At 55.8% G+C, this 9,520-nt stretch overlaps 2 protein-coding genes across 2 annotated transcripts in view; one reads left to right on the forward strand and one right to left on the reverse strand.

Moving 5' to 3' along the window:
- The window catches only part of VOLCADRAFT_96696 (uncharacterized protein), a gene marked incomplete at both ends in the record, with an annotated part of 8,936 nt that extends 691 nt beyond the window's left edge, over positions 1–8,245 (reverse strand). Inside the window, 13 exons of the mRNA XM_002955743.1 lie at positions 186–466; positions 730–887; positions 1,619–1,785; positions 2,127–2,296; positions 2,453–2,560; positions 2,648–2,699; positions 3,081–3,148; positions 3,342–3,457; positions 4,075–4,150; positions 4,711–4,758; positions 5,095–5,232; positions 6,746–7,023; positions 8,215–8,245. Of these exons, the coding sequence (XP_002955789.1) occupies positions 186–466; positions 730–887; positions 1,619–1,785; positions 2,127–2,296; positions 2,453–2,560; positions 2,648–2,699; positions 3,081–3,148; positions 3,342–3,457; positions 4,075–4,150; positions 4,711–4,758; positions 5,095–5,232; positions 6,746–7,023; positions 8,215–8,245 (1,691 nt within the window). The remainder of the gene's footprint in view (positions 1–185; positions 467–729; positions 888–1,618; positions 1,786–2,126; positions 2,297–2,452; positions 2,561–2,647; positions 2,700–3,080; positions 3,149–3,341; positions 3,458–4,074; positions 4,151–4,710; positions 4,759–5,094; positions 5,233–6,745; positions 7,024–8,214) is intronic.
- Positions 8,246–8,481: 236 nt separating this feature from the next.
- VOLCADRAFT_119179 (uncharacterized protein) overlaps positions 8,482–9,520 on the forward strand; it is a gene marked incomplete at both ends in the record, with an annotated part of 11,617 nt that continues 10,578 nt past the window's right edge. Inside the window, 2 exons of the mRNA XM_002955689.1 lie at positions 8,482–8,528; positions 8,901–8,997. Coding sequence (XP_002955735.1) covers positions 8,484–8,528; positions 8,901–8,997 — 142 coding nt within the window. The remainder of the gene's footprint in view (positions 8,529–8,900; positions 8,998–9,520) is intronic.

Here is a 9,520-nt window from a genome sequence, read left to right on the forward strand (position 1 = left end):
AGGGGAGGGGAATCCCGTGTACGTGTCTGTTGCGTATTAACACCGCCAACGAACGCGGGCCAGAAAGCGGCATCACAGTGCCATGCCGTACAGTGCCGTCCTAAGCCCGGACACCAGGCTTCACCTCCCAACATACATACATACAAACATACACACACAGCCCCCCTTTCACTCCTCTCACGCACCTGTCCTGCCACTCCATCGGGTCGATAACGAGCTCGTCCACAATGTGTTGCCGTACATCCGTAACGCCTGCTTCTGCCAGGCTTCGGAGCACCGCCTCCCGACCTGCCGCCACCAACGCCGAGTAATCCACTGCCGAGGACGACGACGACGACGACGACGACGTCGCGCCGCCGCCGCCGCCGCCAGCAGCGGCGGCTGCCGCCGCCGCTAGAGGTCCAACACCTGGGAGGTGTCCCAAAGGACTTGCCCGACGGCGCTCCGCCTCCTGGGCCTTAACCATCTGTTCGTACAAAAAACCATAGGATTTGCCGTACATTGAGACACATCTGACAACAAACGTCTGATAATGTTGCAACACAAAGTCGACATGAAGGAAATGGCCTCATGCACGCACAAACATGAAAATGATTATTATTATAACCGTAAAATCCTATAACAAAGCACCCGTGCAGTAAAGCATCCCGTACAATCCTATAGTGCAGTCTTCCATTTTCGCTGTTGCCTTTTTTTAGGAATGTCGTATTGTGTCGTACAATGCCGTACCTCTTGAATGTTAGCCACGGGCAGCAGGACCATGACCGAGTCGCTCCCCGCGGGGCACGCGGTGGGGTCTGTACGACCGGGGCAATGTACATAGAAGTTGGGGCTGCGGGAGAGCGTGTCGGGGCCGGTGGCACGAACCCACGAACCCTCGTAGTCACCTGCGTGCAAGCGTGCGTTTGTATGTATGTGTGAAACAGGGGGGTGTATCTTCGCCCGTGGCAGCTACCCTGCGAAACCCTGCCTTCCCCGGTATTTCGGGGCACCCTCATCCAGTCACCCTAGTCAACTTCTGAGTGGATCGCTCAGGTTCCGCACCCGGTCGACAGAATCCAACGGAATCTGCCGGGTCGACAGCGGCCCAACTCCATTCCTGGTCGGCTCGCAGGTTAACTTTATCCCAGGTCACCACCGTCCATCAACTAGGGGCGCAATGCCTTCCACCATCGGAAGGACTTTGACCCTAACGGGTATCGATCCCGGGATCTCCCGGGGGCAATGGTCGCGCCTTACCAGTGGTGCCAAACCCTATATAATTTTTGTATGTATGTACGTATGTATGTACGTATGTATGTACGTATTATCAAAGTATGTAAATATGTATGTATGTATGTATGTGACTTAACAATTATTGCGCGAGGAGGACATGGCGCGGGGATGCCGTACGAGGAACGGTGACTGTGTGGGTGAGGAATAAACACAGCCAACACAGCAAACCAGTACGGCAGTAAACGCTGTACACAAAAGCAACTCAATGCTCATCAATGTACCATAATCTTTTTATTTCACAGACTCACTCATTCACCCCAACTCTTCATTTCCGTACATTCAACCCTCCCCCTCCGAAACCAACCGCACCCCCAACCCCAACTTGTACAACAAACACACGCACCGGAAAGGAAGACGTTATGATGCAGCAGTTGGTCCAACTTCTTGTTAACCGACCAGTTGTACGAAATAATCCCGGCGCTGTAGTCCTGAGCCAACAGTCGTCGAGCCCTGGCCGACCCGTGGGACTCTGCTGGGCCCCGGAGCAGCTCGTACGTCAGCGGTACGTCCCTGTGCCGTACAAGTGTTTTCGGTGTGAATTGGTTGCGACCGGGGAGGTGTATGTATGTATGTATGTATTTATGTCATGGTATAGGACAGCATTAGCATGCCGTACTAATTGTTTGACGACACTTATAGAAAAATGTTTCAAATTGAAAATGTTTTCTAGTACTATTAATAATTGGGTTTGAGTTTGGGTTTTCGGTTGGAGGGGATACAACGACATCCAAAACACATCAGTACATACATACATGCAAATCAGTACACAAAACAAACCTCCCTCCATGCATTTATTCCCCACTAGGCTGAATCTAACGGAACCCAACAGAATTCGTCAACCGTCGTCGTACCGGTTCGACACCACGACATCCGCCTCCAGCTCCTCCCCACTCGCCAAGGTCACCCCCGTCACCACCTGGGCCCCCCCTTCCCCGGGTGCCGTACGCACACCCGTAACCCGGGCGCCGCAGCGCAGTCGTACACCCAAACCCTGACCCACTCGGAGCAGCGCGTCGCGAATCTGAGGAGGGGGGGAGGGGGGGAGGGGGAAACAGCGACACGGATGTGTTTTACAAAGGAGTTCAGGGTTCCGAAGGGGAGAAAAAATATTTTGGGGGAAAGGGGGTATTGTTCAGTTTCCCCCCTTCACATACATACACACACATGCCTGCCGTACCTGCCCAAACCCCCCCAACGGGTACCACACGCCGTCGGTAAGCTCCGTGGCGGCCAGCAGGCTGTATACCCCGGGGGCGTTGTACGGCGTAAGGCCCACGTACAGATCCTGTAGGAATATGGGTACGGAAGAAAGGGTTACACTTAGACATACAAACAAACATACACATTCCTCATCACGCCGTACACGTCGTACCTGGAATGTGAACAGCGCCTTCAGTCGGGGGTCTCGGAACCGCCGTGACATCCTGAAACACAGCCATGCCACCACATAGATGGTTGGGGACACCCGTATGTATGTATGTATGTATGTATGTATGTATGTATGTATTGTGTTTTGATAGTATTACATATATGTGCACTTATTGCCGGGGTAATTGTTCGCAAAACCCTAAAAACGCTTCTGTGGGTTGTGGGTTGGAAGAGGGCTTAGGGAGATAGAGGAAAAGAAGATGGGGGAGAGGGGGTGTGGCAGTAGCAGTAGCGACAGTAGCAGCAGTAGCGGTTAAACCCCCCTGCCTTCCGACTTGCTCCCCATTCCTCCCCCCAATCTCCCCTCCCTCCCCCCCCCAAACCCTAAAACCCTAAAACACACACAGACACGGACATAGAGACAGACGCACACGCACCTGGAGTGGTGGGATCCCAACAGCTCAGCCAACCCAACTGAAGTCAGCAGTGAACGAAGCTCCTCGTCCTGTACGACACATGTACAACATCACATGAAACCGTACACCTCTTAAAGTAGTAACCTGTGTGTGTATGCGTACAAACCGCACACATAAAAAACACGTGCTGCGAACCCTCCCCCCCTTAGCAGCCCCTTCTCCCCCTCCCCCAAAACCCTCCCCGCCCCTTTAAAAATAAAAAACCCCTTCCCCCCCCCTTACCTTGATCACCCCCGCCACCAGCTCCCCCAGCCCCCTCGCGTCACGACTGATGAAACCCTCCATCCCCAGCTCCAGAGCCGCCCGGGCGCTGGCCAGCCAGTCCAGATATTGCCCGCCTTGGGTTGGGGTTCGGGGTGGATGAGTGGGTGGGTGGGAGGAGAGCGAGGGAGAGGGGTGAGAGAGGTAGGGAGGGAGGGGACGTGTGTTTGTGCTCCGGGGGAGAATGTGTGTGGGGGTGGGAGGGGGGGAGAGTCATACGACGATAATGATGATGATAATGATGATGTTGATGATGATGATGGTGGTGGTGGCGATGATGATGGTGGTGGTGGCGATGATGATGATAACGGTGATGGTGATGGTGATGTGATGGTGATGTGATGTGATGATGACGATGATGATGACGATGATGATGACGATGATGATGACGATGATGATGACGCAAAGAGAAGAAATAGAAGCAGCAGCAAAGGGCGGTCAGCTCCCTCTAAGTCCTACACACCCACACTGTCGAGAGGGGGGGGAAGGCGTTTACAAAGCCGCAAATGATGTGGGAGTTAAGAGCTCGGGCTTGGGGGGGGGCTGGGGGGAATATGAAGTCAATGAAGGACGAAATCAACATAAAAATCAAATCAATGAGCTTGGAAAGAACCCCTCTCCCCTCCTGTGTGTGTGTATGGTGAGGGGGAGGGGGGCCGGGGGGGTTTACCTGCATCAGATCGTCGGGCCTCACCTGCGCCCTTCTCTACCCCTTCCAACTGTTCGACCATTCGCTGAACGTCGTACAACATGTCCAGGGAGCCCGCACCCTGAGTGTATGTACGTACGTACGTACGTATGTATGTTTTGCATGTATGGAGGGATTTCAGGGGGGTTGCAGGGGTTTTAGGGTTTTAGAAGCCACACGCGGACAGACATACAGACATACAGACATTATCCGAACAGCGAGAAATGGGGTAAAGGGAGGAAATGAAAAATGTCGTACATCCATTTATGGTAGGTTAGCTTGTTTTACTTCTACTCTTCTCTTTCAAACTATTCCCCCGCCATCCACCCTCCGAAGGGGGGAGGGGGGGAGGCGGAGCTGCTCCCCTTGTCGCGCCCCCTCATCCCCCCACCGCCACGAACCCTCTAGGAAATGTGATTCTTGCGCCACCCTCCCCCCTCCCCTCCCCTCCCCTCCCCCCTCCACTTCTCGTTCTCCTCCCCCTTCCTTTTCCCCCACATCTGACAGCGCTGACAGGGCTGACAATCCCCCTCGTGATTTAATACCTCACTGTGCATGCAACGTAAGAACTCCCCCCGTTCGTGCCCTCCCCCCGTTCGTGCCCTCCCCCCGCTAGTGCCCTCCCCCCTGGAGCAACCCCACCTGGAAAAACACACGGTATGCTGCCGGGGCTACCCGGACGACCGGGACCTTGGGGGGGAGGGGGAACGGAGGGGTGGGGGAATGGTCGGGGGGGTTTGGGGGGTTTGGGGGCTTCGGGTTTGGGGTTTTGGGGGGGTTGGGGAGTCACGTACAACGCCGGGGGGATAGCGGAGCCAGCACCACACCACATCAGCCGGGGGCTGGGTATGGGGGATGTAGGGCTTAGGACAGCCTGGTCTTCCCCATACATACATACATACATACATACATACATACATACATACATACATACATACATACATACATACATACATACATACATACATACATACATACATACAATCACACAATCGCCCGCGCCCCACCCGCCGCAGAAACCCCCACCTGTTGCGCCAAACTGGTTCCCAGCGCTGCGAATGTCTGTCTGTATGTCTCAATGAAGAGCACCAGGGAGGGGCCCGTATCGAATCTGAAGCGGCCCCTTTGTAGACTCTGACAGCGACCCCCGACCTGGGAATTGGCCTGGGGTGGGGTGGGGTGAGGAGGAGGGTGTTGGGATGGGTGCCATACATGTCGTACATGTCGTATCGTACCTCCAAAAGAGTAACTGAGAAGCCTTCCTTAGCCAACCTTGCTGCACTGACCAAGCCGCCAATACCGCCACCCACCACTACCGCCCGCTGCTTGCGACCGCCCCTGCCCCCGCTGCTGCTACTGCCGGCCCTGTTACTGCTGCTGGCACTGCTGCTGCTGCCAGCCGATGTACGGTCGGCTGTAGCCCCAGTGGCAGTAGCAGTAGCAGTGGCGTTGGCAGTGCCGCCAAGCTTGCTGGACTTGTTTCCAATGGCTGGAGGGGAAACACGCGCGCTGGCGGCCGACGGTGTCGTTGACGGCGAAGAGGAGGGCGTGGCTGCTGGTGAAGGGGTGCTGCTGGCGGCGGCGGCGGCGGGAGAGGAGTCAGCCTGCTGCCGCTTCCGAAAGAAGCCACCAAGCATTCCACCAACAGGCCCGGTGGCAGCGGTGCTGGCGGCGGCGGCGGCGGTGGCAGTGTCAGCGCCGGCGGCGCCTGATGCCGCCAGCGCGGCGGCGAGCGCATCCGTTGACATGGCGTCGGAGGCCCCTGGTTTCGGAGCGCCTCCTCTTGCCGCTGCGGCGGCGGCGGACGTAGCGGAGGCTGCAGTAGCACCCGTCGATGGCGCCGTCGGGACAGTTGGCGGCACCGTGGGTGGCACGCCTGGATTGGACGAGCGAGCAGAGCTTTCACTGCTACTGCCGGTGGCACTACTGCTACTGCTATTGCTACTGCTACTGCTGGGCCAACGTTGCGGCATGGGAATGTTGGATGTACGGGCAAGCTCAGCCCGCAGCCGGGCCAGTAGCGCAGCCGTATCTTCTGACAGCCCTGCAGTAGAGGCGCTACTGCCGCCAGCGACATCTTTCCTGCTGCTGCTACTGCTACTGCTAAAAGGTGTGGCGGATGGGGGTTTGATGGAGCTACTGCCACTCGAACTTGTCGCCGCGGTAGCGGCTGTGGCGGCGGTAGCCGCCGGCGGCGGTCGTGGTGGCGGCGGCGATGGCGGCGGCGGCGGTGGCGGCGGCGGCGGTGGCACAACGGTGGTGCCTCTCCGTCGTGACGTCGGCTGACCGCCTTCGGCGGCAGCAGCGGCCGCTGCCGGGTCGTTTTGATCGTACGAATAGGACGACGGGATTGCATCCGTGCCGCTGGCGGGTGTCGTGGCTGGGCCCCAGACCCCCCCAGGAGCCCCGGAGTGCGCGGTTTGGGGTCTTTGCGGAGCCTGGAGAGGGGAGCATGGCAGCGGGGGAGACAAGTATGAAGCAAGGAAACATAAAGTCCATGCAAGGACATATTTCATTGCGGTGTGCGGTCCGAACGTGTCTTTGAAATACAGCTGTCGTACGACGGTTACCGTACTGTTAGCTTTGCAACGACATTCTTATTAATAAAATCAAACTACGTGGTCAATATTTTGCGGAGTGCAGATTGGGGACCGGTTGTTGGATATTTAGCACTTACAGTGGAGACAGCGGCTGCGGCATCCCAAGGACTAGGAGGCAAATCCGATACTGCAAGAGGTTGCGATAGCGGGTCGAGAGCAGGTGCTGGTGAAATGGCCAGGATCGAAGATGAGCCAGCGTCTCGGGGAGAAGATGGCGTCGACCAAGGGTCTGGTGTTCCTGTAATGCTAGCAGCTGAGCCGACAGTCTCTGCATCGCCGGCCGCGCTGCTGGCCGCTTGTGCACCGATACGTATTGAGCGATGAATCTGTGGACATTGCTTTTGATATGCATGTACTGTAGAATGAGACTGAGATTTGCGAGACAGCCGACGAGGGCAAGTAAAATGGGCCCGCAACGACGACATTCCCAACCGTGCAGCTTCAAGGCAATAGTTACGGGAGATAGCCTACTGTGATTTCTTGCTGTTAATTTATTATATCACTAGATTCACATTAGATACACGGCATACATGATTCGCTTGTCGTTATAGAGAGGATGAGCGGTTCTAAACTTTGCAATAAAGGAAACCCTAGGACTTCAAACATATTATGCAGTTGTTCGCTTTTCTGTTGTAGATCGCGCGGTTTTCCAGTCGTGTACGGCGTTGCCGTAGATTATTCAGACAGACCGCTTACCAGCTAAACGAAATAGATGGCATACGTTTCACGTGTGGGAGCTTGAACGTTTTGGCTGGCAAAGTCTGCGGCGGTGGTCTATACATCGTTTCTTATTTAGCGACGGGGCGCTAAGTCCTCGTGCCATTCCTTCGGTTCGCTAGACCATTTCCAATCCGAAATGACGAGACCTCGGCGTTCGACGGTCATCACAGCAGCCGGAGTTGCGGGCTTGACAGCAATGAGTGCAGTGGCCTGGCTAGCGGGCCCAAGGCTGATGCCTGCCGCACGGCGCGGCTTCCTTACCGTTAATCGCTTGTTTCGTAAGAAACCGTGGCCTCCCGTCCGGCCGACTCCGGCCACTGGTAGGAGGGGAATGACCTTAGATCAAAAGCTTACGTGATTTTGCCGGGCTGCCCTGCCAGGATCAGATTAACATTCTAGTTATCATGATTTAAAAAACATGGTGACGGCATTACTTGAATCTACCGCTTGGGCATCTCGTTGAAGTGTCGATGGCAACTGACAACCAATACCTAGCTTACGGCCCACCACTCTGCGGTGTACCCGTCGATTTTAGCTCACAGTTTGCACCACGCTAGCCAACACTTTTGCATCATCCCCTCTATAAAGAACTCTTTATAAGAACCCTTTTGTAGTAAGTTTGACCGTTTAGTAAGGCACAAATTCGTGCGCTCGCAAACCTTCCGTGAAGGGCGCAAATCCCCCTCCGCCCCATCCTGCTGTGCTCCTGGAGCGGGCCTCATGTGGGCCTTATGTGGGCCTGGTGTGGCCGCCCCCCATCACACGGTCGCCCCACTGAACACCTAACAGAACCTGCTGGCCTCTAGCCACGCCTTCCCCACCTCACCTCCCACTGCTTTGCTGTTCATCATTTCCATTACGAAGGGGACAAGAAGGAAAACCTTCTAAAGGGGGGGTTATCCAAACGGTAAACCAAAAGGGTGTCAGCCCTTCTTATGCTGAGAGCTGTTGGATTAAAAAGAAGAGAGCTCAGAACGCAATTTGATCGAATGCGACACACATACATAATTGTAGATGTTATATACATATATGTATACATGGATATATGTATACATACATACACACACGCGCGCGCGCTCCGGCTCTCCCGCAGGCGCTCCTCAAACTGGCCTGTCGGTGGATCCCAGCCGCTATCCCCAGGTGCGTGTACGTGTCTGCGTGTCTGCTTGTGTGCGTGTGTATGAATGAAGTGTGTGTATGCGTGTACGTGTGTATGTACGTATGGGTGTGTATGTATGTCTGTATCCCCTCCCCCTTCCCCCTCTACCCCTTTCCCCCCTCCCCCTTCCCCCCTACCCCTACTGATCAGTTCTGCTTTTTGTACACTCTTTCCTTGGCAGCAGCTTCACTCGTTCGTGGTTTGTCTTTCCCCCCTGCTCCTACCCCCTTCCCCCCCTTCGTGGTTTGTCTTTACCCCCCTACCGTATCCCCTTATCCCCTTCGCAGCTTTTCCCACCCGTTCGTGGATCGTCTTTACCCCCTTCCCCCCTTCGCGCCTTTCCCCCGCCCCAGGTGCCCCGTAGGGACGTAGACGAGAACTACTACGGGGTGGGGTTGTCGGATCCGTACCGCTGCCTGGAGGACGCGGAGGCGGAGGAAACCAAACAATGTGAGTGCAGTTCAATAGTATTGGGGCCGGGGAAAGGGCCCTTGTGGGGGAGGAAGAGATAGCGTTGCGGGGTCAAGGGGGCCTTGTACTACACATACACACACACATACACATACCCGGACAACAAACAACCCGCGCAGGAACCCCGCGTGGCGGTTCTTCACCCGAGCATGGCCCCTAACCCCCACCTCGATCCGACCCGGGGCAGGTTTTTACCTCTCGTAACGCGGCGTTTTTGGAATCTGACCCCTTCCCCGACCTTTTCAATACCTCGGGCGGACGCGCTTTGCGTAACCTCAGGGTAATCTTGCCTGCGGGGCCCATCTACCCAACTCGGAAGCCTCCTACAAAAATGAGCGCCTGCCGTTGCTCACCCGGAACCTCGAGGTAAGTGTATTCCCCGGTGTTCGCAGGCGGGAATTCCGGAGTTGCCTGATGCAAAAGATCGCCGTCGCGTGAAACCCCCGTAGACATGGGGGGGGTAGAAAAAGGTTCGGGGACTTGAGGAGCAATGATACAGCGG

The sequence above is a fragment of the Volvox carteri genome (assembly GCF_000143455.1).
Source record: "Volvox carteri f. nagariensis unplaced genomic scaffold VOLCAscaffold_54, whole genome shotgun sequence".
NCBI classification, from domain to species: domain Eukaryota; kingdom Viridiplantae; phylum Chlorophyta; class Chlorophyceae; order Chlamydomonadales; family Volvocaceae; genus Volvox; species Volvox carteri.